Genomic DNA, 26,606 nt, shown 5'->3' with positions numbered 1-26,606 from the left:
GGCAGAGCTTGTGCTTCACAATTCAAGCTTGTACACACACGCACACACGCATGGGCACGCATCCAATCACGCACGTAGACACACACGCACGCACAGATTGTGGATACACCTCTGTTCTGGATCTCCACAGAGTGTGATGTCAGAGGTCAGGGAGAACAGTGAACGGGAGGTGTGTATGGGTGAACATGTGTGTTGGAGCACTAGGACAGGGCCATTCCTCTCCAGTATAAATACTGGGTCCTGGTGGAGACGGGTAGAAAAGTGATGCATACACCTTCAGGACTGTGTGAAAAGACAAAAGAGGAGTCAAACTTATCATAAAAGGAGGTTACACGGCAGAGAAGAGAAGATTCACAGAGGAGTTATTCACCACAAAGAGTGGAGAATGACTGACCAAAACGGTAAGGGATTTACCATTATTTCACATATTTTAAAAAACCATTGGTAGTGCCCTCCGAAGTAGAGGAGACAAATATTACAAGCAATTTCTATATCTGTGAAAAATGTGCTGCCGGATGAATTCACAGCAGTGTGTTAAGGTCACTCATTCTAATTTAAGCAATGCATACCAGGAGAGCATGAGAAAAACAGGCTCACATGCGCTAATCATACAAATATGAGGATGGAGCAGAGGTGTTATCTGACAAAGTTTATTCTCAAATGTGTACATTTCTAAATTTAAACAGAATATACAGTATATCTGTGTTTCTCCTTGTCAAAAATGAAAGTTGGTCTGTCGCTGTCTGTGTGTCTGTCTGTGTGTCTGTCTCTGTCTGTGTGTCTGTCTGTGTCTTTGTCTCTGTGTGTGTCTCTGTCTCTGTCTGTCTCTGTCTCTGTGTGTGATCATAGTATATGGCACACAAGTGTGTCTAACCTCAGGAATGGGTGAAGGATGACTTCAGTTTGATGGCTTAGATTGGTCTCTTTTGTGCCAATCTGACCTGGCAAACCAGGTCTATACTTACTTATTTCTTGATGGTTTATAAAAAACATCTGCAAAAAGCATCAAACTTTGTTATTCACCTCTGTTCTTTAAAAAAAGCTTTCTCCCGCGCTACTGTTAAAATATAGTATTAACACACATTTCTGACAATCATTGTCATAACCCTTTAATATCAAAACAGCAATGTTAATGTTTTCACACAGTGCCACATGCTTGAGTGGAGTTGTCTACCTACAGTAGCTTCTATAAATATTAAGTGGGGTCCTTGACTTTATGACTCACACTGATAGTCAGGCTCAAATAGATGACTTGTCTGACCTTTCTGTGGTTTGACCTGTACAACATGGGACCATTGTGATTGATATGACTAAACTAGAAATCTCTCTAGAAATATGAATATTTACAAGAGTAATAGTACAGGTGTGGTCTGGTTACCCCCTAAGACATCCTCTTGAACTCATTATTTGTAACTATACAGTAGAATAGGTTTTTATTAGAAGTGACTGAACTCTATGCTTTTTCTTTCATTGTGTTCCAGGTGTATTCATGGGGATGGACCTGCTTTGCCAGGTGAACAGCCATGCCCATCGTACAGAGGAGATGGACGTGGAAAGGCTGCTGGTTCGTAGGGGGCAGCCCTTCTCCCTTGCCTTGCAGTGCTTCACAACCCTGCCCCCTAAACACAAACTAGCCATGATCTTGCATCTAGGTAAGCAACTCAAGGACAAGGACCATAAGCTTAAGTCAGCAATAAAGTGGATACTACTGCACAGTGGGAGGAGGAGTTAGTTATGATTGACAGATATAAAAATAAAATGGTCTGGTAAAACAGCTTTGACTGACAGTATATGTGTGGTTTTGTTTGTGTGTTTAGGTAAGGAGGGTGAGGTGGTTGTGAAGGTGTTGGATGCCCGTGCTGGCAGTGACAAGTGGTGGTTCCGCCAGCAGGGGGCTCAGAGTGAGGTGCTGCTGACGATCCACAGCCCAGCAGACGCCCCTGTGGGAATCTACAGCGTGACAGTGCTGCTCCTCTCCCCTGATGGACACATCCTGGAGAAGACAACACCAGAGTCGTTTTACCTGCTCTTCAACCCCTGGTGCAAAGGTGAGCTGACACATGCATGCGCTGCGTGCACATGCACACACACACTAGTTGAATCAGTAAAGATATTGAAAGTGCTCAGTGTTGTGGCACTGCACCCTGTCCTGTTTTATTTGCTCTTTTGGTAAGGTGGAGGGCTCAGGGAGGTGCCACTCTCAGAAGGTCAGAGTCAGGGAAGATACTGTCTTCAGTTGTGTATTTGTGTCCGTCCCTGTGATTACTTTGAAATACATTTGAGCCGAACATGAAATTATAACAACATATAGAAAAATATGAAATTAGTGGATCAGATATCTTATATGAAGGTTGCCAGTTGTGTGATATCACTACAATAAGAATACCTCTCTCTTCTATGGGTCTTTGTTTTTCTCCCTCCCAGCTGACTCTGTGTACCTCCCTGATGAGGAGCTGCTAGAGGAGTACATCCTGAATGAAAATGGCCTCCTTTACCAGGGTTCCTGGGACCAGATCTCCTCACTACCCTGGAACTTTGGACAGGTAGCAAACAAACAGCACTTCTGAAGGACATACAGCCAACACAGCTGAGACAGAATAGAGAACCCAAACCTGTTGATCCCATTATCAACCCATCGATCCAATGAGAACCAGATCTCAGTGATGTGCAGCCTGAATCACAGTTCTAGCTGAGGCGTTCCAAACAGAAAGATTAACAACGGGGCATGTGGGTGGGTGTTGGCAGCCAGTGGTTTCTGTCAAGTCTGAAGGCTTGATGGTGGCCTGTGTGAATTGTCACAGCTTGGTGTCGTTTGGAGACACCATGCACCAGCTGGCAGAGGAAATGTCTTTGGTGGATGTAAGACATTTTTACACTGGATGTGTGAAAATGCCAACCACTCAAACGTGGGTTTGTCTCATCTGAGAGAGACAGAGACATAGTCACATAGAAATTGAGAAAGAGACAGACAAACAACCTGCATGGCTTATTGTCTCCATCTAGTGAGGAGAAAGTACATAAAGTCACAGTCACAATCAACATTTCTATGTATGTATTTTTTAACACTGGTTTGAGATTTGTATCTATGTCATCATGAGCTCACTTAATGCATTCTCATAATATTTTTACGTATAATCCCTCATGTCATTGTTCATAGTTTGAACAAGATGTGGTGGACATCTGTTTTGAAATCCTGGACAATTCACCTGCTGCACTGACAAACCCAGAGATGGACACAGCCAACCGAGCAGACCCAGTGTACGTGAGCAGGACAATTACTGCCATGGTAAGGTTCACCCTTCAACTTCATTATTTCTACACATTGGGAATAGTTATAATCTCACAGTAATTAACCTACCTACTCTACACCTGTGCAGGTGAATGCTAATGATGACCGTGGCGTGGTGTCTGGCCGTTGGGACGGGAAGTACGATGACGGGGTGCCGCCCACACGTTGGACTGGCAGTGTGCCCATCCTCAGGCGCTGGAGTGAGGCCGGGGCACAGAGGGTGCGCTACGGACAGTGCTGGGTGTTCTCAGGCGTAGCCTGTACAGGTGAGAGACACATATGTGGACAATTACAAATACCTAGGTGTCTGGTTAGACTGTAAACTCTCCTTCCAGACTCACATTAAGCATCTCCAATCCAAAATTAAATCTAGAATCGGCTTCCTATTTTGCAACAAAGGATCCTTCACACATGCTGCCAAACATACCCTCGTAAAACTGACTATCCTACCGATCCTTGACTTCGGTGATGTCATTTATAAAATAGCCTCCAAAACTCTACTCAGCAAATTGGATGCAGTCTATCACAGTGCCATCCGTTTTGTCACCAAAGCCCCATATACTACCCACCACTGCGACCTGTATGCTCTCGCTGGCTGGCCCTCGCTTCATATTCGTCGCCAAACCCACTGGCTCCAGGTCATCTATAAATCTTTGCTAGGTAAAGCCCCGCCTTATCTCAGCTCACTGGTCACCATAGCAGCACCCACCCGTAGCACGCGCTCCAGCGGTATATTTCACTGGTCACCCCCAAAGCCTATTCCCCCTTTGGCCGCCGTTCCTTCCAGTTCTCTGCTGCCAATGACTGGAACGAATTGCAAAAATCACTGAAGCTGGAGACTCATATCTCCCTCACTAACTTTAAGCATCAGCTGTCAGAGCAGCTTACAGATCACTGCACATGTACATAGCCCATCTGTAAATAGCCCATCCAACTACCTCATCCCCATATTATTATTATTTTATTTTTTTCTTCTCCTTTGCACCCCAGTATCTCTACTTCCACATTCATCTTCTGCACATCTATCATTCCAGTGTTTAATTGCTAAATTGTAATTACTTCGCCACTACGGCCTATTTATTATCTTTCCTCCCTAATCTTACCTCATTTGCACACACTGTATATAGATTTTTTCCCTATTGTTTTATTGACTGTACGTTTGTTTATTCCATGTGTAACTGTGTTGTTGTTTGTGTCGCAATGCTATGCTTTATCTTGGCCAGGTCGCAGTTGTAAATGAGAACTTGTTCTCAACTGGCCTACCTGGTTAAATAAAGGTGAAATAAAAATAAAATAAAAACATAGGAGACAACACACTGACACAAGATGGCTCTCTCTCTTCGGCTCTCTCTCAGCTAATTTCCTAACACTCTCTGGTTCTATATTTGCACTATCAAATATTTCATTCAGCTACAGTATATTAAGCTATAAACAGACTATATGCTGTTTGCTGATTGGTTCCTTTCTCTCACCCATCACACAGTTCTTCGCTGTCTGGGCATACCCACTCGCCCAGTTACAAACTACTCCTCTGCCCATGACACTGATGGCAACCTGAATGTGGACTATCTGTATGATGAGCAGCTGGAGAGTGTGTCTGAAGGCAGGAAGGACATGATCTGGTAAGGCTCACAACCTACACTTCTATAGTTTTCATGTTGCTTTCATTTCTAGATATCAGCTTAGAATTATGCAGAATCAGCACTGTATGTGTGGGTGTGTGTAGGAACTACCATTGCTGGGTGGAGTCCTGGATGGACAGGGAGGATCTTCCTAAAGGCTATGATGGGTGGCAGGCTCTGGATCCCACCCCACAGGAGAGGAGTGATGGTACTTCATATTCATGACCAGCCTTGGTTTACTAAGCCCCTCTAAAATCTATTTTTTATGGTTGGGCTACTACAGGAAGTTACATTTCATACATGTTTTTTCTGTAAAGTTGTTTTTCTTGCCCTCATCCCTATCTCCTCCTTCTCAGGGGTGTACTGTTGTGGGCCCTGTCCAGTGAAGGCAGTAAGGGATGGTGATGTGGGGATGAAGTATGATGCAGCCTTCGTGTTCTCTGAGGTGAACGCAGACCTGGTCACCTGGATAGTCTACCCAGATGGCCAACGCTCACAAGTTTCCCTCAACCAGAATACAGTTGGCCAAAACATCAGCACCAAGAGTGTGTATGGAGACTACAGAGAGGACATCACTAAACATTACAAATACCCTGAAGGTATTCACTTCCTTCCTTTAAACAAACATACTGTAATGTTCACACCTGCACAAATACTAGCACAGATGGGAAGAGAACCTAAAGAGTACAGTAGACTGTTACACACTACAAATACCCCCAAGGGAAGGGTGTCACTTTGGACACATACCACACGAACACACCGTTAATTTAACAGTATGACAACCTCCTTCCTTTCTACCAGGTTCAGTGAAAGAGCGTGAGGTGTATGAGAAGGCAGGACGGCGGGTAACGCAGCCGAATGGAGCACCAGGGCAGCTGGAGCTGAAGATCAAACACGCCCAGGCCATCCTGGGGACAGACTTTGATGTGATAGTGGAGGTGCACAACGTCGGTGGAGAGGACACCCCAGCGCAGCTGACTGTGACGTCCAACGCTGTCACCTACAACAGCCTCCACCGGGGGGAGTGCCATAGAAAGACTGCCAGCCTGACCGTGCCAGCCCAGAAAGGTGGGCCTCAACTGCCATCACACAATCAAACTTTTTAGTGAAGTTTATCATTGTGCAATAGGCGAGAGGAATCAAGAATCATGACTGAAAACTTTGAACTAATGTGAGACCCTGTGTTTGATTTATTTTTTAGTGGCACTGGGTCAGTCTGACCCCTGGTGTTCTTGTATGTTTAGGAACCAAGTAAACAGTGCAAAACTATACCATGGAAAAAGTGTGAAACAATACAATAACACACTTTCTCCTCTCATCCCTATTATTCTCACAGCTCATAAGGAAGTGCTGCGGCTACGGTACGATCACTACGGGGCATGTGTGTCTGAGCATAACCTGATCAGGGTCACAGCACTACTCCAGGTCAGCGGCCAGCCCGAAGTCGTCTTACAAGAGGTCAACATCCAACTGAGCATGCCTCAGCTCCATGTCAAGGTACTATCTGGAACTGGAAATGGCTCTGGTGAAGCAATGCTTAAATTGAGTACTACTGGTCATGAGAATGGATATGTTCAAGTGCAAACAGTGGCTTATAGTATATTGATTTAAGGTTGTTTGTTACTGAAATTATAATTTCTGATGATGCCTGCACTGTCCATGTTCTTTCTCCAGGTAGTGGGAGATGCAGTTGTATCCCGGAAATTGATTGCCCACATCAGCTTCACCAATCCACTGCCTATTACCCTCAGAGGGGGCGTGTTTACTGTGGAGGGGGCAGGTCTGACAGCAGCGCGGGAGATCCAAGCACCGTAAGTATCTCTATGTGAGAGAGGAGATCCAATCTTCATTGAATTTGTATATGCTTTTTCAGCAATGAGAGAATGTATGTAGGCCTGAAACTGTTTAAAACCCAGGGCTCTTTAAGATCTCGCACCCTGTGCAGCAGCTGAAGATTTAGAGAGGGATAGCATCTCAAATCAAATCAAATTTTATTAGTCACATACACCTGGTTAGCAGATGTTAATGCGAGTGTAGCGAAATGCTTGTGCTTCTAGTTCCGACAATGTAGTAATAACCAACGAGTAATCTAACCTAACAATTCCACAACTACTACCTTATACACACAAGTGTAAAGGGATAAAGAATATGTACATAAAGATATATGAATGAGTGATGGTACAGAACGGCATAGGCAAGATGCAGTAGATGGTATAGAGTACAGTATATACATATGAGATGAGTAATGTAGGGTATATAAACATAAAGTGGCATAGTTTAAAGTGGCTAGTGATACACGTATTACATAAAGATGGCAAGATACAGTAGATGATATAGAGTACAGTATATACATATACATATGAGATGAGTAATGTAGGGTATGTAAACATTATATTAAGTGGCATTGTTTAAAGTGGCTAGTGATACATTTTTACATAAATTTCCATCAATTCCCATTATTAAAGTGGCCACTAAATGTTAGTGGTGGCTGTTTAACAGTCTGATGGCCTTGAGATAGAAGCTGTTTTTCAGTCTCTCGGTCCCTGCTTTGATGCACCTGTACTGACCTCGCCTTCTGGATGATAGCGGGGTGAACAGGCAGTGGCTCGGGTGGTTGTTGTCCTTGATGATCTTTATGGCCTTCCTGTGACATCGGGTGGTGTAGGTGTCCTGGAGGGCAGGTAGTTTGCCCCCGGTGATGCGTTGTGCAGACCTCACTACCCACTGGAGAGCCTTACGGTTATGGGCGGAGCAGTTGCCGTACCAGGCGGGGATACAGCCCGACAGGATGCTCTCGATTGTGCATCTGTAAAAGTTTGTGAGTGCTTTTGGTGACAAGCCGAATTTCTTCAGCCTCCTGAGGTTGCTGCTGCGCCTTCTTCACAACGCTGTCTGTGTGGGTGGACCAATTCAGGTTGTCCGTGATGTGTACGCCGAGGACCTTAAAACAATCCACCTTCTCCACTACTGTCCCGTCGATGTGGATAGGGGGGTGCTCCCTCTGCTGTTTCCTGAAGTCCACAATCATCTCCTTTGTTTTGTTGACGTTGAGTGTGAGGTTATTTTCCTGACACCACACTCCGAGGGCCCTCACCTCCTCCCTGTAGGCCGTCTCGTCGTTGTTGGTAATCAAGCCTACCACTGTAGTGTCGTCTGCAAACTTGATGATTGAGTTGCAGGCGTGCATGGCCACGCAGTCGTGGGTGAACAGGGAGTACAGGAGAGGGCTCAGAACGCCCCCTTGTGGGGCCCCAGTGTTGAGGATCAGCGGGGTGGAGATGTTGTTACCTACCCTCACCACCTGGGGGCGGCCCGTCAGGAAGTCCAGTACCCAGTTGCACTGGGCGGGGTCGAGACCCAGGGTCTCGAGCTTGATGACGAGTTTGGAGGGTACTATGGTGTTAAATGCTGAGCTATAGTCAATGAACAGCATTCTCACATAGGTATTCCTCTTGTCCAGATGGGTTAGGGCAGTGTGCAGTGTGGTTGCGATTGCGTCGTCTGTGGACCTATTGGGTCGGTAAGCAAATTGGAGTGGGTCTAGGTTGTCAGGTAGGGTGGAAGTGATATGGTCCTTGACTAGTCTCTCAAAGCACTTAATGATGACGGAAGTGAGTGCTACGGGGCGGTAGTCGTTTAGCTCAGTTACCTTAACTTTCTTGGGAACAGGAACAATGGTGGCCCTCTTGAAGCATGTGGGAACAGCAGACTGGGATAAGGATTGATTGAATATGTCCGTAAACACACCAGCCAGCTGGTCTGCGCATGCTCTGAGGACGCGGCTGGGAATGCCGTCTGGGCCTGCAGCCTTGCGAGGGTTAACACGTTTAAATGTTTTACTCACCTCGGCTGCAGTGAAGGAGAGCCCGCAGGTTTTGGTAGCGGGCCGTGTCAGTGGCACTGTATTGTCCTCAAAGCGAGCAAAAAAGTTATTTAGTCTGTCTGGGAGCAAGATATCCTGGTCCGCGACGGGGCTGGTTTTCTTTTTGTAATCCGTGATTGACTGTAGACCCTGCCACATACCTCTTGTGTCTGAGCTGTTGAATTGCGACTCTACTTTATCTCTATACTGGCACTTAGCTTGTTTGATTGCCTTGCGGAGGGATTAGCTACACTGTTTGTATTCGGTCATGTTTCCGGTCACCTTGCCCTGGTTGAAAGCAGTGGTTCGCGCTTTCAGTTTCACGCGAATGCTGCCATCAATCCACGGTTTCTGGTTTGGGAATGTTTTAATCGTTGCTGTGGGTATTATGTCACCGATGCACTTTCTAATGAACTCGCTCACCGAATCAGCGTATTCGTCAATGAACGCAATGCGGAACATATCCCAATCCACGTGATCGAAGCAGTCTTGACGCGTGGAATCAGATTGGTCGGGCCAGCGTTGAACAGACCTGAGCGCTGGAGCTTCTTGTATTAGTTTCTGTTTGTAGGCTGGAAGCAACAATATGGAGTCGTATATTATAAGCCTTATATGCATCGCGGAAGTTAGAATAACAATGATCCAGGGTTTTACCAGCCCTGGTAGCACAATCGATATGCTGATAGAATTTAGGGAGTTTTGTTTTCAGATTAGCCTTGTTAAAATCCCCAGCTACGATGAATGCAGCCTCAGGGTGTGTGGTTTCCAGTTTACATAGAGTCAGATAAAGTTCGTTCAGGGCCATCGATGTGTCTGCTTGGTGGGGAATATATACGGCTGTGATTATAATCAAAGAGAATTCCCTTGGTAGATAATGCGGTCGACATTTGATTGTGAGGAATTCTAAGTCAGGTGAACAGAATGACAGAGAGCTCTGAGAGCTCTTGGCTGCCACTGTAGATTCCTCAGCAAGGACATAGTCTGACCGCATTGCATGAGTAAAAATAACAAGATCTGCTTTTCTCTCGCTCCACCTCCCTTAAAAAGACAAAGAGAGAGCCTAACATATCCTCCTCATCCCAGGCCAAAGATGATTATACCGGCCCGCGTGGCTCTCCAGGACCGCAGGACAAATGTTACCACACATAACCTCCAAAAAGAGATGCCAGTGTAAACATATGCCCTCAGACTAAACACAGGATAATTTATCTGCTGGCTGTCTGGGTGAATTTAACATTCTTTGACAAAACATCACACTTCCTGGATGGACCTAGCCTACTTAATGTTTTGGTCATCTCATGTAGCTCAAGTGTGAAGAAAAAAAAATCCACATTTTCATAGCAGCACTAGGGTTGGGCAGTCATATCGTTTCTGTACCATACTGGGGTATATGGTATTACCAAAGATTTTTATAAATAACCCAAGATAGACCAGAACTTAATCATAGTGGGCCGAACAAGCAAGGTGGGCAGAGCCAAGCATGACCTAGTGAAATCCTATTGGTGTGTTCTAGCATTTATTTGCATATTTCTGTTAGAGAATATCGACTCTGTGAAATGTGCGTGTGAAATACTCAATTCGCCCTTGCACTCCTTCTAAACACTGCAATTTTTAAAACTTTGGCAAAGGGAAAAGTCTACAAAATGCAGTCCACTCGGTTTGTTACAGATTTTAGTTTTGGAAACAGAAAACTGTATGGAGATCAAATGTTTTATAGATGAGAAAATGTGCAGAATGTCGGCAAAAATTCATCTCGCTCCATCTTCTCCCACTGCCGGCCACTGGGCTTCCTCTCATCATCATATTTGGTAATGAGTGGAAACATCAACCGGATGCTTCACATTTATACATCCGGTGAAATATCTGGCTCATTGTCCCATCCGTGGTATTTCCGAATGTGCATGCACACAAGGGGCGGTATTTAAAAGAACACAAAAAAAATACAAATTTAGGCAGCAGGGATCTTGATCCAGGAGGGGATTGAATGTCTCTGCTGTAAACAAGAAGCTTGATTTTGACATCTAGCCACATAGCTAGCCAGTTAGCAAACAAAATGCATAGCTGGAGTCCTGAGATGATTAATTTATTTGACACATCTTAATTTCTTATAGTCATACTTAATTTATAAGCAGTGGCGTATCAGTTTCCCCCAACCCAATAAACACTTTTTCAGGGGAGTATTGAAATCATACCATCTGTATTTTGAAATACCCCGGCATACGGTATAAAAGGTACAGTATATCACCCAAGCCTAAGCAGCACATAGCCACAACTGTCATTTCTGGCAGCTAATCGAGTTTAAAATTCCAGCAGACCTGAATGTTAAACAATTTGTGTGGCCTTTCCCAGAAATATATGGCTACAAAAAAGTTTCTATTACCAGACAATGTTTCTGAATGAGCTGGTTTTTGGCTTCCATGCAAGAGGTGTTAAAATACACTGAACAAAAATATAAACGCAACATGCAACAATTTAAACGATTTTACTGTTACAGTTCATTTAAAGAAATCAGTCAAATGAAATAAATAAATTAGGCCCTAATCTCTGGACTTCACATGACTAGGCAGGGGCACAGCCATGGGTGGCTTGGGAGGACAGAGGCCCACCCACTTGGGACCCAGGCCCACCCACTGGGAAACCAGGCCCAGCCAATCAGAATGAGTTTTTTACCCACAAAAGTGCTTTATTACAGACAGAAACACTCCTCAGTTTCATCAGCTGTCCAGGTGGCTGGTCTCAGTCGATCACACAGGTGAAGGAGCTGGATGTGGAGGTCCTGGGCTGGCGTGGTTACATGTGGTCTGCGGTTGTGAGGCCGGTTGGAAGTACTGCCAAATTCTCTAAAAAGACGGAAGCAGTTTATGGTAAAGAAATGAACATTCAATTCTCTGGCAACAGCTCTGGTGGACATTCCTGCAGTCAGCATGCCAACTGCACCCTCCCTCAAAACTTGAGGCATCTGTGGCATTGTGTTGTGTGACAAAACTGCACATTTTAGTGCCTTTTATTGTCCACAGCACAAGGCACACCTGTGTAATGATCCTGCTGTTTAATCATGTTTTTGATATTCCACACCTGTCATGTAGATTATCTTGACAAAGGCAAAATGTTCACTAACAGGTATGTAAACAAATGAGTGCCCAAAATTTGAGAGAAATAAGCTTTTTGTGCATATGGAAAAATGCTGGGATCTTTTATTTCAGCTCATGAAACATGAGACCAACACTTTCCATGTTGCGTTTATATTTTTGTTCAGTATAGCGTGACATGTTTGACATGGTCTCGTTGAACACAGCAGGAGACCTCCGTTAGTATTTTAACCGTTAGTGGAACAGAGCAAGACTGAATTGAAAGAACAATGTGTGCTTGTAGTGAAACAATCTCTTTTCTCCTACAGAGATGACATTGGACCAGGTCAAGAGGTCAAGGTCAAGTTGTCCTTCAAGCCCACCCGAGCAGGCCTGAGAAAACTGATGGTCGACTTTGATGCAGACAGAATAAGGGATGTCAAAGGCATTGCCACTTTGATTGTGAGAAACAAGTGAACTGTCAATTAACAATGTATATCATATCATGTATATTTCTATATAAAAAAAATTACCCTGTAAATGCAAAATGAAAGTGAGTTGCAAAATCATGTGTTGTTTTTTTCTATTGTTCTTGATGATCTTATGAAGGGATTTACAAGCCTTGGCAAAGAAAGATGGGTCTCTGAATCCAAAAGTATTGCTAGAGTCCGGAGACTAAATCTATTTGTGAGACTAATGTAACCATACCCTTTGTCACGTAGAGTAGGCCAGAAGGCTAAACTGAAAAACCTAACCTCTATCAAATAAAAAGATGGCAAAAGTACTTCTGTGCAAGGGTGTTTATTTATATAGTGAATCCGGAAGAAAAACAACAGTACTGCCATCCTAAGTATGCATTATGGAGACAGCTTAAAAACAAACCAAAATGGTTCCCCCCTTGAACTGAAAGAGAGGCTCCTTTTGTAGGGGAAGCCCCTCCCATCAGAACATACCCAGCACTAATTAATTAAGCAATTACCTTCATCAAAGCCTACATTTTCCAGCTAAACATAATGAATTATATTTGGAAAGTATTCAGACCCCCGTGACTTTTTCCACATTTTGTTACGTTACAGCTTTATTCTAAAATTGATTAGATTGTTTTTTCCCCCTCATCAATCTACACACAATATCCCAAAATACCAAAGCAGGTTTGTAGAAATGTTTGCAAATTCATAAAAAATTTAAAATGGAAATATCACATTTACATAAGTATTCAGACCCTTTACTCAGTACTTTGTTAAAGCTCTTTAACCAGCGATTACAGCCTCGAGTCTTCTTGGTTATGATGTAAACAGGCTTGGCACAGCTGTATTTGGGGAGTTTCTCCTATTCTTCTCTGCAGATCCTCTCAAGCTCTGTCGGGTTGGATGGAGAGCATCGCTGCACAGGTATTTTCAGGTCTCTCCAGAGATGTTTGATTGGGTTCAAGTCTGGGCTCTGACTGGGCCACTCAAGGACATTCAGAGACTTGAACTGAAGCCACTCCTGCGTTGTCTTGGCAGTGTGCTTAGGGTTGTTGTCCTGTTGGAAGGTGAACCTTCACCCCAGTCTGAGGTCCTGAATGCTCTGGAGCAGGTTTTCATCAAAGATCTCTCTGTACTTTGCTCGGTTCATCTTTCCCTCGATCCCGATTAGTTTTCCTGACGCTGAAAAACATCCCCACAGCATATTGCTGCAACCACCATGCTTCACCGTAGGGATGGTGCCAGGTTTCCTCCAGGCGTGACACTTGGCATTCAGGCCAAAGAGTTCAATCTTGGTTTCATCAGGCCTGAGAACCTTCTTTCTCATGGTCTAAGAGTCCTATAGGTGCCTTTTGGCAAACTACAAGCAGTCTGTCATGTGCCTTTTACTGAGGAGTGCCTTTTATTGAGGAGTGGCTTCTATCTGGCCACTCTACCATAAAGGCCTGATTGGGGAAGTGCTGCAGAGATGGTTGTCCTTCAGGAAGGTCCTAACATCTCCACCGCGGAACTCTGGAGCTCTTTCACAGTGACCAAGTCCCTTCTTCCCCGATTGCTCAGTTTGGTCGGGCGGCCAGCTCTAGGAAGAGTCTTGGTGGTTCCAAACTTCTTCCATTTTAAGAATGGAAGAACCTTCAATGCTGCAGAAATGGTTTTTGGTACCCTTCCCCAGGTCTGGGCCTCGACACAATCCTGTCTCGGAGCTCTATGGACAATTCCTTCGATCTCATGTCGTGGTTTTTGCTCTGACATGCACTGTCAACAGTGGGACCTTATATAGACCGGTGTGTGCCTTTCCAAATCATGTCCAATCTATTAAATTTACCACAGGTGGACTCCAATCAAGTTGTAGAAACATCTCAAGGATGATCAATGGAAACAGGATGCACCTGAGCTCATTTGAGTCTCATAGCAAAGGGTCTGAATACTTATGTTAATAAGGTATTTCTGTTTTAGTTTTTTTTTAATTGCAAAAAAAACAACTGTTTTCGCTTTGTCATGATGGGTTATTGTGTGTAGATTGATGAGGAAAACATTTTATTTAATCTATTTTAGAATAAAGCTGTTACGTAACAAAATGTGGAAAAGGGGAAGGGTTTTGAATTCTTTCTGAATGCACTGTAAGTCCGATTTGGATATGTTTGGCTGTTTTCGTTGCATAACATGTAGAAGCTGTCTCTATTCATGTTAAGAAGAAGTGACTGCTAAATGCTAACTCCCGTTCACATAAGCTGGTTAGCACAGCTAGCATACCGAAATCGGTGGCTGTAATCAAATTCGTTTTTAACTGTAATTCAGTTGATTGGTAACGATGACAAGAACATGTGTTAGGGTTGACATCCCCATACAATCATTATACTCTGATTTTTACCTCAACATAGTATGAAATACACATACAAACAATAGCCTAAATGTCGTCTAATTTTGCTGGGGGGCAATGAGGAGACTCAGGATCTTTCCCCCCCACAGCTCTTTCCCCCACGTGTTTCCATGGCAATTCCATTGTTTTGGTCGAGTTCAATTGACCTCTTCACCGCAACTATGCGTAGAACGCATCATCTGGTCGAACGGTCATCTAGCGCCATACTGCGCATGTGCAGGTCCTCAAATCCAAGGCACTCCTTTGATACAAGGTTGTTTTTGGCGAAAATTAATACGTTCGTCACTCACGTGGTTGGAGTAATAACATTTTTCAACTGCTTAAGACATTGGCTCGAATCTAGGTTGTGCCTTTAGTTTTAGAGAAATTGAACAACTAAGGAAGAGTTTTTCACTTCTCTCATTGACTTCTCAAATCCCGGCCTGCTCTCTTTTGAACAGTCGCAATTATTTTTTCTTATTTTCATGGTGCACAAGATTTACGGCTGTCTCAGTCGATTTATCCATTGCGGAAGCCACGGTGATGGCACTGTTCATCACTCTTAAGACATGATACTGAAATTGTATATAGCTTTTATGTAAAAATAATGGTGCAACACTAAAAAATCTAATATTTAGGGATGCACGATATATCGGTGAACATATCGGAATCGGCCGATATTAGCTATAAATGCCAACATTGGCATCAGCCCGATGTCTAGTTTAACGCCGATGTGCAAAACCGATGTCGAAGCTGACGTGCATACCTACAGTTGAAGACGGAAGTTTACATACACCTTAGCCAAATACATTTTAACTCAGTTTTTCACAATTCCTGACATTTAATCTGAGTAAAAATGTCCTGTTTTAGATCAGTTAGGATCACCAATTTATTTTAAGAATGTGAAATGTCAGAATAATAGTAGAGAGAATGATTTATTTCAGCTTTTATTTCTTTCATCACGTTCCCAGTGGGTCAGAAGTTTACATACACTCAATTAGTATTTGGTAGCATTGCCTTTAAATTGCTTAACTTGGGTCAAATGTTTCGGGTAGCCTTTCACAAGCTTCCCACAATAAATTGGGTAAACTTTGGCCCGTTCCTCCTGACAGAGCTGGTGTAACTGAGTCAGGTTTGTAGGCCTCCTTACTCGGACACGCTTTTTCAGTTCTGCCCACAAATTTTCAATGGGATTGAGGCCAGGGCTTTGTGATGGCCACTCCAATACCTTGACTGTGTTGTCCTTAAGCCATTTTGCCACAACTTTGGAAGTATGCTTGGGGTCATTGTCCAATTGGAAGACCCATTTGCGACCAAGCTTTAACTTCCTGACTGATGTCTTGAAATGTTGCTTCAATATATCCACATAATTTTCCTGCCTCATGATGCCATCTATTTTGTGAAGTGCACCACAACATGATGCACCTCCACAACATGATGCTGCCACCCCCGTGCGTCACGGTTGGGATGGTGTTCTTCAGTTTGCAAGCCTCCCCCTTTTTCCTCCAAACATAACGATGGTCATTATGGCCAAACAGTTCTATTTTTGTTTCATCAGAACTCTCCAAAAAAGTACGATCTTTGTCCCCATGTGCAGTTGCAAACCATAGTCTGGCTTTTTTATGGCGGTTTTTGAGCAGTGTTTTTTTCCTGGCTGAGTGACCTTTCAGGTTATGTCAACTCGTTTCCTCCAGCATCTTTCCTCCAGCATCTTCACAAGGTCCTTTGCTGTTGTTCTGGGATTGATTTGGAATTTTCGCACCAAAGTACGTTCATCTCTAGGAGACAGATCGTGTCTCCTTCCTGAGCGGTATGATGACTGCGTGGTCCCATGGTGTTTATACTTGCGTTTTATTGTTTGTACAGATGAACTTGGTACCTTCAGGCATTTGGAAATTGCTCCCAAGGATGAACCAGACTTGTGGAGGTCTACCATTTTTTTCTGAGGTCTTGGCTGATTTCTTTTGATTTTCCCATGATGTCAAGCAAAGAGGCACTGAGTTTGAAGGTAGGCCTTGAAATACATCCACAGGTACACCTCCAATTGACTCAAATGATGTCAATTAGACTATCAGAAGCTTCTAAAGCCATGACATAATTTTCTGGAATTTTCCAAGCTGTTTAAAGGCCATGTCAACTTAGTGTATGTAAACTTCTGGCCCACTGGAATTGTGATACAGTGAATTCTATGTGAAATAATCTGTCTGTAAACAATTGTTGGAAAAATTACTTGTGTCATGCACAAAGTAGATGTCCTAACCGACTTGGCAAAATTATAGTTTGTTAACAATACATTTGTGGAGTGGTTGAAAAACAAGTTTTAATGACTCCAACCTAAGTGTATGTAAACTGTATGGTTTGCATTAAAGTTTATAATATCAAAGGGAGTTCAATGAATTTATAGCTGCCTAGCCAGCTGTAAAACTTGAACAGTCAGTGGTGAAGGTAATTGCTCCATTAACAACCACCCATATTAGCAAACTAATTTGATATAAAATGTAATATTTCTCTAGTATAGGCTACTTACCATAATGAACGATATCAACAAAATGCTCAGATCCGTGAGAAGTTCATTGACTTCTTCCGTCTTTATGACCACCAGTATGTCCACTCGTCCGCCACCATACCTTTGGACGACCTCACACTACTCTTCGCCAATGCTGGCATGAACCAGGTACGCTACAATAATATCACCGCCCATCCAACTATCCCTACCCCCTCCCTCCCTTCTGCAGGTCCATAGTTAGTGTGGCCCCATTGGCTAATCACGACCTCTCACCTTAGTGACTATGTCTTAGCAAAGTGGAATTATACACTCTGGGAGTGTCTTGTCCTGAAGCAGATGTGTTCTAGTAGCTAGATACCAGTTCCACTCTCCTGATATCAGTTTTTTCCATATTCAAAGCTTTTTTTCAGTTGTACTGTTATTAGACTATTTGAAGAAAGTCCAACTTGTACTCATCCCAATGGTTATCGCTCCATCTTTCTTATCTACCCTCTCTCTCCCCACACCAACCCCTCCCATTTCAAACCTGTTTTCCTGAACACCATTGACCCGTCCCACCCCATGGCCAGACTCAAGCATGCAGCTAACACACAGAAGTGCATCTGCGCTGGGGGCAAGCACAATGACCTGGATGATTTGGGCAAGAACGTGTACCACCACACCTTCTTTGAGATGCTGGGCTCCTGGTCCTTTGGAGACTACTTTAAGGTAAATCAAGCAGACCAACCAACCGCCTGTTAGATAGTGTTGTCTTCTGACCTGTTATGATTCAGCAACATTTAACAAGTCTCTCAAGATGGAAGGTGTTGATGTGTGTCAACGATTAACAATATGTAAATGTGGATGCGTGTTAGAAAGATTAATTGCTTTCTCTCATTTCCTTTCCTGCTGACTCCTCTCCCTGCAGCACCTTGCCTGTACCATGGCCCTGGAGTTGCTGACTAAGGAGTTTGGGATTCCCATCGAGTGCTTGTATGTCACCTACTTCGGGGGTCACGAAGAAGCTGGGCTGGAGCCGGATCTGTAGTGTAAACAGATCTGGCTGGACCTTGGGTGAGTGAGTTTCAAGAGTAGGAAGTTCTGGTCAGAACTAATAGGGCTATTAGGTATCCAAATCTACCTGAATGATACAAATATCCTGACCCATTTCTACTCTTGTTAATGTGGTTAGTAACACTATGTGTTGGTTGATAAGTCTCTCAGGTAGAGGTCGACCGATTAATCGGCTTGGGCCGATTTCAAGTTTTCATAACAATCGGTAATCGGCCTTTTTGGGTGCCGATTATGACCAATTACATTGCAATCCACGAGGAGACTGTGGCAGGCTGACCACCTGTTACACGAGTGCAGCATCAAAAGGACCTTGTGGCTGCAAGGAGCCAAGGTAGTTGCTAGCTAGCATTAAACTTATCTTATAAAAAACAATCAATCTTCACATAATCACTAGTTATAACTACACATGGTTGATGATATTAAGAGGTTAACTAGCTTGTTCTGCGTTGCATATAATCAATGCGGTGCCTGTTAATTTATCATCGAATCACAGCCTACTTCAACTTCGCAAAACAGGTGATGATTTAACAAAAGCGCATTCACCAATAAAGCACAATCGTTGCACAAATATATCTAACCATAAACATCCATGCCTTTCTTAAAATCAATACACAAGTATATATTTTTTTAACCTGCATATGTAGTTAAAAGAAATTAATGTTAGCAGGCAATATTAACTAGGGAAATTGTGTCACTTCTCTTGCATTCAGTGCAAGCAGAGTCAGGGTATATGCAGCAGTTTGGGCCATCTGGCTCGTTGCAAACTGTGTGAAGCTCATTTCTTCCTAACAAAGACCGTAATTAATTTTCCAGAATTTTACATAATTATGACATAACATTGAAGGTGATGCAATGTAACATCAATAATTAGACTTAGGGTTGCCACCCGTTCGATAAAATACGGAACAGTTCTGTATTTCACTGAAAGAATAAACGTTTTGTTTTCTAAATGATAGTTTCCGGATTTTACCATATTAATGTATTTCTGTGTGTTTATTATAATTAACTATATGACTTGATATTTGATAGAGCAGTCTGACTGAGCGGTGATAGGCAGCAGTAGGCTTGTAAGCATTCATTCAAACAGCACTTTACTGCGTTTGCCAGCAGCTCTTAGCAATGCTTGAAGCACAGCGCTGTTTATGACTTCAAGACTATCAACTCCCGAGATTAGGCCGGCAATACTAAAGTGCCTATAAGAACATCCAATAGTCAAAGGTGTATGAAATACAAATGGTATAGAGAGAAATAGTCCTATAATAATTACAACCTAAAACTTCTTAATTGGGAATATTGAAGACTCATGTTAAAAGGAACCATATGTTCTGAGTAAGGCACTTAAATGTTAGCTTTTTTTCAATTACAAATTGTGCCCAATTTAAACGGCCTTGTACTCTGTCCAAGATCATATGATATGCATATTATTATTACTATTGGATAGAAAACACTCTGAAGTTTCTAAAAACTGTTTGAATTATATCTGTGAGTAAAACAGAACTCATTTGGCAGGCAAACTTCCAAATAGGAAGTGAAAATTCTGAAATGGGTCTCTGTGAAAGGCATCGCCTATTCAATTGTCTTGTATTTATGGATCTGTATGCACTTCATACGCCTTCCACTAGATGTCAACAGGCAGTAGAACGTGGAATGAAGTGTCTAGCCTTCTGTGGGACCGGATGAGAGTCGTTTGAGTGAGAGGTCAGCCATATTGGCAGTATTTGGCTACGCACTTGGGTTTGTCATATCTTTGTCTGCAATGCGTTAGGTAGACACGAAGAAATGCTCCGTCTGGGACGTTATTGGATATATATGAGAAAAACATCCTAAAGATGGATTCTCAACTGAGTTTGACCAGTTTATTCGACTTTTATTATCACTTTTTGAATTTTTTGTTCATGCGTCAAATCTTCATGGACACGTGAGCTACACATGCTAGCCAAAGTTGCTAATTCGACAGAAGAAATGGACATTCTAAAACAAAACAACGATTTATTGTGGAACTAGGATTCCTGGCACTGCATTCTGATGAAAGTTCATCAAAGGTAAGGGAATATTTATGATGTTATTTCGTATTTTTGTTGACTCTTTTGACTCCAACATGGCGGAGAATGGCTGAGCGCTGTCTCAGATTATTGCATGCTGTGCTTTTTACTAAAGTTATTTTTTTTTAATATAACACAGCGGTTGCATTAAGAACCAGTGTATCTTTAATTATATGTACAACATGTATTTTTCAGCAAAGTTTATGATGAGTTTTTCTGTTAGATTACGTGGCTGTCTAAAATTTCTCCGGACATTTTGGTGCCATTTGTGACCATGGCGGCAATGTAAAACCACGATTTGTAGCTATAAATATGCACATTTTCGAACAAAACATAAATGTATTGTATAACAGGATGTCATAAGACTGTCATCTGATGAAGTTGTTCAAAGGTTAGTGATTCATTTTATCTCTATTTGTGGGTTTTGTGAAAGCTATCTTTATGGTGAAAAAATGGCGTTGTGTTTTGGGCTATTGTGGTGAGCTAACATAAATATATGTTGTGTTTTCGCTGTAAAACATTTTAAAAATCGGACATGTTGGCTGGATTCACAAGATGTTTATCTTTCATTTGCTGTATTGGACTTGTGATTTCATGAAATTATATTATATCCCTGTGGCGCTAGGCTAGGCTATGCTAGTCAGCGTTTCTGATGAGAATGATCCCGGATCCGGGATGGGTAGTCCAGAAAGGTTTTAAGTTAAAATAAAAGTGTTCATTGTTCATTCAGTATTGTTGTAATTGTCATTATTACAAATATATATATATAAAAATCGGCCGATTAATCGGTATTGGCTTTTTTTGGTCATTGAATAATCGGTATCGGAGTTGTAAAATCATAATCGGTCGACCTCTACTCTCAGGGTACGGTAACCTTTTCAAACCTGAAGATGGCACTCTACTGGTTACAAAAACAGTAATTTTCTCGCTCTGTGCCTTCATTCCCTCCCTACCTGCTCCCACTGTGTCCTCTCTGTCTCACCTCTGGGTCTCACCTGTTTTACCTGTGTGTCCTCTCTGGGTGACAGGCTCGTATTCTGCCAGGCAGCATGAAGGATAACTTCTGGGAGATGCGGACACAGGTCCTTGTGGGCCCTGCAGTGAGATTCACTTTGACCGTATCGGGGGGAGAGATGCTACCTGCCTGGTCCATATGGACGACCCCAACGTGCTGGAGATCTGGAACCTGGTGTTCACCCAGTTCAACAGGTAAAACATTGAAAATAAGTGGCTTGCAATAAGCTGTCTTATGTGTAATAAACGTATGCGCACATGGTGCCTTACTCCTGTTCAAGTTCATACAGTTCAAGTCCTGTATAATACATATGCAGATGCGCACAGTCACATACAAGCATTATGATGTCACTGAACCTGTTTCCCCCTCACCAGGGAGTCTGAGACAGAGCTGAATCCCCTGCCTATGAAGTGTTGATACAGGCATGGGTCTGGAGCGTCTTGTCTCTGTTCTGCAGAACAACATGTCCAACTATGACACAGACCTGTTCATCCCCTACTTCCAGGCCATCATGAAGGCAAGCACCACTGCCAGTCATTATTAATTGAATCATGTGTTCTCTGTGCTCTGAATGGCCTAGCTGACTGTACCACTGTGGTTGTTCCAAACAGGGCACAGGAGCTAGGGACTACACAGGAACGGTTGGTGCTGAGGACGTAAATGGCATTGACATAGCCTACTGTGTCCTGGCTGACCACGCCCGCACCATCACCATCGCCCTCTCTGATGAGGGCAGGCCAGACAACACAGGGAGAGGGTGCCCTTTTAACTGTCTGGCTGTCTTTGATCTATGCTTGTCTGAACATCAGTCTGTTAATGTGCACATGTTAACCCTCTCCCACTGTTTGTGTGCAGTTGTGTTGCTCTCACGAGAAGCTGGGTACTCATAGAGGCTTCTTTGCCACCTTAGTTGATGTGGTGGTAGAGTGCCTAGTATGGAATCTCATCCCACTCCTACTCTTCATGTTATTAACTATCTGTATCTCTCTCTCCCTCTTAGTCATCCTCCCTTACCTGTCTTCCTCTGCGGTCCCCTCTCTCCAAGGTGATGACGTCCCTGAGCTGAAGAAGGACCATGACATGGTGAAGGATATCGTCAATGAGGAGGAGGAGCAGTTCCTCAAGACACTCAGCAGGGGGCGAAAGATCCTGGACAGAAAGATCCAGAGTCTGGGAGACAGCAAGACCATCCCTGGTACTGAAGGGCCACATTAGAATATGGGATCAATTAGAAACATTTAAGTTGTTGTCAAAACAGAATGTTTCTGAACCCATTTCTCTCCTCTTTCTCTCCCTGTGTAGGTGACACAGCCTGGTTGCTGTATAACACATACGGTTTCCCCAATGGATCTCACTGCCCTCATCGCTGAGGAGAGGGGGATGATGGTGGACGTTACAGAGGGGGATGATGGTGGATGTTGGAGAAATGGTGACCAGTAGAAAAGATAGAGCCTTGGATTGGCATGGGAGTTTGTGAATTTGCCTGTCTTGAGTACTGACTTGCGGATGTACAAAGACAGGAATGCTTTCCTATCTGTCAGCATTTCTCAGTCAGTATTGCACTATTAAGTGAGAAGTGCCTTGCTCTGCTGATTAGATAAATCAGTATTTACAGTACATTACAGATCCATCACATTGCAGTGGTAATTCATACTGAAAAGCTCCTTTCCACATAGGAGTGAAGGTCAAAATCACTTCAATAAAGCCATATGATATCGGTGCTAAACATGCAAGTTGGCTTTCTATCCAAAGAATGAGTATGATGCTTCAGCATAATGAATGACTGATCCAGCATTAGAGTAAAGTTAGTTGCAGGTTTTTTGCAATGGAAATAGAACTGAGATTGGGGATTTGGGCTAAGGCTTTCTCCTCCATGTCCCAGGGAAGGGCTCTGGGGATGAGGACCACATCATGCTGGACATCTATGCCACCGAGGACCTACGCAATAAGGGCATCGCTGCTACTGACGACTCACCCAAGTACAGCTACAGTGCTGATGACAGTGGCAAATATGGTAAGACACAAACAAAATCAACTCAATTTCATTAACCAACTCAAAGATGGTTTGCTTGATATTTATTCAAATCAGTTTCTTGCTTGTGTCAGTGTTTTAATCTCTTTATATGTTTCTGTGGTTGTCCCACAGTTTGAGCAGGCTGTGGGGAGAGTACTGGCTCTGAGAAGGGAGTGTGCCTTTGTGGATGAAGTAATGACAGGGCAGGAGTGTGGGGTTCTGCTGGACCATACCTCATTCTATGCTGAGCAGGGAGGACAGAGCTTTAACGGGGGCTACATGCTGAGGAAGGACGACTCTGGAGATGACGTAAGGACAGGACAATCAAACTATGGCCGTTATTGTAACAAGCATATCAAACCGTTGAAACAATGTAAGGACAAGCCACAGGGAGGAGAGGTCCATATCACACCACATTTTACTCCCTTCCTCAGAGGATGGAGTTCACAGTGAAGAACACTCAGGTTCGTGGTGGATATGTGCAGCTTGTAGGAACGGTTTATGGCACTCTGGAGGTGGGCAATTGCGTCATCCTGCACGTGTATGAGGTAATACATCACTCAAAAGTACATTTTATGACTCAGTTTTGAGATATTTTCTCAACTGACTTGGTATTGAAAGAAATTCATTACATCTCTCTCTATTGTCCAACCTCCACTGCCTCTCTCCCAGGCTGGTCATAGGCCCATCAAGAGTAACCACACTGCCACCCACATCCTGAACTTTACCCTGCGGGGGTCCTGGGAGAGGCTGACCAGCGTGGCTCCCTGGTGGCTCCTGACCGCCTGCACTTTGACTTCACCGCCAAGGGTGCTCTGCGCACAGGAGCGGTGCGACGCACAGAGAAGATTGCCTGTGCCATGCTGGTTAGGACTGCTGTCAATCATCTCCTTGGTCTTTTCAAGAACCTGGGGGAGGAGAGCACATAGCAATGAAATACCAGCTCAACCATGAAAAACAATACTTATAGAATGGCCCTGCATACAATTTTCTGACATGTACTAATCCCTTCACACGGTCATAAAACCTCTATCAACCCCTCTTAGCCTAGACCTGGCACCCCGCTCTCTCTCACCCTCTTCTGGACATCAGCCTTGTTGGAACGGTCCAGGTCATCCATGGTCTTCTTCAGTCCCTTCAAAGCCTCCCTCATCTCATCTTTCTCCCACTGGGAGATCACCGCTATGCCCAGAGACTGCAACAACACAGTGACTTGGTAATACGTGCTTGAAAACATTGTATTCTGTGAGGAGGAGAAAATAATGACAGGCGCCTTGGGGTGACATATTGTATACCAATAAAAGGGAGATAGGCGGAATGTTAAGGTGCAATGGTGTTGTTTGCCAAAGAAGAAGCAAAGCAGCCCAGGAATGAGAAAATAAAACAATAGACAAAAGGCCTGAGATCAATAACACCAGAAACCATAGATCTGTGTAAATACAAACTTGATCAAACAGAAAATAACATACCCCTACTCATACTTTCAGTGGCCTATGACCTCTCACCTTTGCGTCATGGATCAGCCACTGGTAGTCATGGAGATGGAAAATGGAGTCTCTGCCAAGGTAACAATAGCATATTTTCTAAGGCATCCCAAAAACTACAACACCACAACACAGCACAGAGATCCCTCAATTCTAATCAGAAGTGTAATTCTAACCTGGTGTTTGTCTGCATCTCTCTGTCCCAGGCTCTGAATGAGTCTCTGAAGCTGCTGAAGACCCAGTCCCCCCAGACTGCTGCTATGCTCTTCACAGTAGACAATGAAGCTGGAAAGATCATCTGTTTATGCCAGGTTCTCCAGGTAAGCCATTCGTCTAACCTACATGTGTATTTGCATCCATTCACACCATAATTCACAGATGAGCTCCTTATTTGTGCTTAATGCAATAACTTGCATATTTTGTTGGGACAGTATCTTATCTGTTGACTCTCCTCTACCAAGATGTTGCCAACCGAGGTCTGAAGGCCAGTGAGTGTGTGCAGGAGCTTAGCCCTCTGATGGATGGCAAGGGTGGTGGCAAGGATATGTCTGCCCAGGGCACTGGCAGGAACACACACTGTATAGCAAAGACACCACAGATGGCCAACCAGTTTGCCTGCCTTAAACTGGGTGAAAACTAATATGGAGACTGGGGTGTGGTGAAGGATTGTAGGGAAAAAACTTACCACCCCCACTGGAATGTTCCAGCTCTGTTCTCTGTGACTCTGGACTGGACATTCCAGGCAGGAAATTGTAAATGAACATTCACCCATCTAATGGTTAGAAAGGTAAGAAGATGCACAAGCCCTCTGTCTCTTTCTCTGAAAGGGAGATGCATCTGCAATTTAAGGAGGATATCAAGGTTTGAGCCGATGCACAATTCTGATGGCTCCTTCAATGGTCTGTGTGCTCAAAGGAGGCTAATCACTTTGATTGGGTAACTGAATGATGATCGGTGTATGCGAGATGCTAACCCGACAGCCTCCTACCTGATCTGTCCTCTAGTAGTCAAAGCCCAACAACTATCCTCTTAAACCATCCCTTTTAAACTAATGATTGAGTATTTCCATGGTAAACTGCTTCTGTTCATTGCCTGTTCCTCTCTATTCCAGTGGTCTCTCCATGTCATTGTGTTTGTGTCTCACTTCCCTGCCCTGACTGTGGGGAGATTGTAATGTAGATTCACACCTACTACAGTAGCCATGAAAGGCAGAAGCAACCTTAGCATCTGTAAGTGCCGCTAGCTTTGTAACAGTCTTGTTGTCTCTTTCATATGTAGTGTCCAATAAATAATTGTAAATTAATTAATTACGTGGATGACATGACATTGTCAAATCTGTGAAATGCATTTTATTGCCACTTCCTAGGAATGCATTGTGATTGGTCCATGTCTGATGCATTCCATGTTGTGGAATGAAAATACTGGTAACGCTTGATTTCTGTTGCATTCTGTCCACGAATACTAGTAGTTAGATCTCTCTTCTCCTGTAGTTAATAGGCAATGGTACTGTAAGATGACCTGTTTGACTGGTCAGTCAGATGCTAGGTAAAGATGTCAAGCTTTAGTACAGGGCAGATGTTGTCTCTGCTCCTACGACCCCACTTACCTTCTTATGGCTGCAGGGGCAGTATTGAGTAGCTTGGATGAAAGGTGCACAGAGGTGCCCAGAGTAAACGGCCTGCTCCTCAGTCATAGTTGCTAATATATGCATATTATTATTAGTATTGGATAGAAAACACTCTGAAGTTTCTAAAACTGTTTGAATTATGTCTGTGAGTATAACAGAACTCATATGGCAGGCAAAAACCTGAGAAGTTCCACTTCC

General features: G+C 43.5%; 1 protein-coding gene and 1 pseudogene across 1 annotated transcript; both read left to right on the top strand.

Moving 5' to 3' along the window:
* Nucleotides 1–88: 88 nt before the first annotated feature.
* Nucleotides 89–12,625, top strand: LOC139539857 (protein-glutamine gamma-glutamyltransferase 2-like). Its single transcript, XM_071343202.1, has 13 exons — nt 89–401; nt 1,482–1,652; nt 1,818–2,048; nt 2,425–2,543; nt 3,158–3,286; nt 3,378–3,555; nt 4,773–4,911; nt 5,016–5,119; nt 5,268–5,510; nt 5,713–5,979; nt 6,248–6,408; nt 6,586–6,722; nt 12,171–12,625. Exons 1-13 carry the CDS (start codon nt 386–388, stop codon nt 12,316–12,318), a joined length of 2,043 nt encoding a protein of 680 aa, XP_071199303.1. The 5' UTR covers nt 89–385; the 3' UTR covers nt 12,319–12,625.
* LOC139539307 (alanine--tRNA ligase, cytoplasmic-like) lies at nt 12,389–25,942 on the top strand (annotated as a pseudogene).
* Nucleotides 25,943–26,606: the final 664 nt, after the last annotated feature.

Source organism: Salvelinus alpinus, chromosome 15, assembly GCF_045679555.1.
Source record: "Salvelinus alpinus chromosome 15, SLU_Salpinus.1, whole genome shotgun sequence".
Taxonomy (NCBI): Eukaryota; Metazoa; Chordata; class Actinopteri; order Salmoniformes; family Salmonidae; genus Salvelinus; species Salvelinus alpinus.
This window is presented reverse-complemented; position numbering and strand designations above follow the sequence as displayed.

Coding starts and splice junctions, on each gene's coding strand:
- LOC139539857 (XM_071343202.1), top strand. Junction 5,511..5,712: donor ACATTACAAATACCCTGAAG/GTATTCACTTCC, acceptor CCTTTCTACCAG/GTTCAGTGAAAGAGCGTGAG. Junction 5,980..6,247: donor GACCGTGCCAGCCCAGAAAG/GTGGGCCTCAAC, acceptor TTATTCTCACAG/CTCATAAGGAAGTGCTGCGG.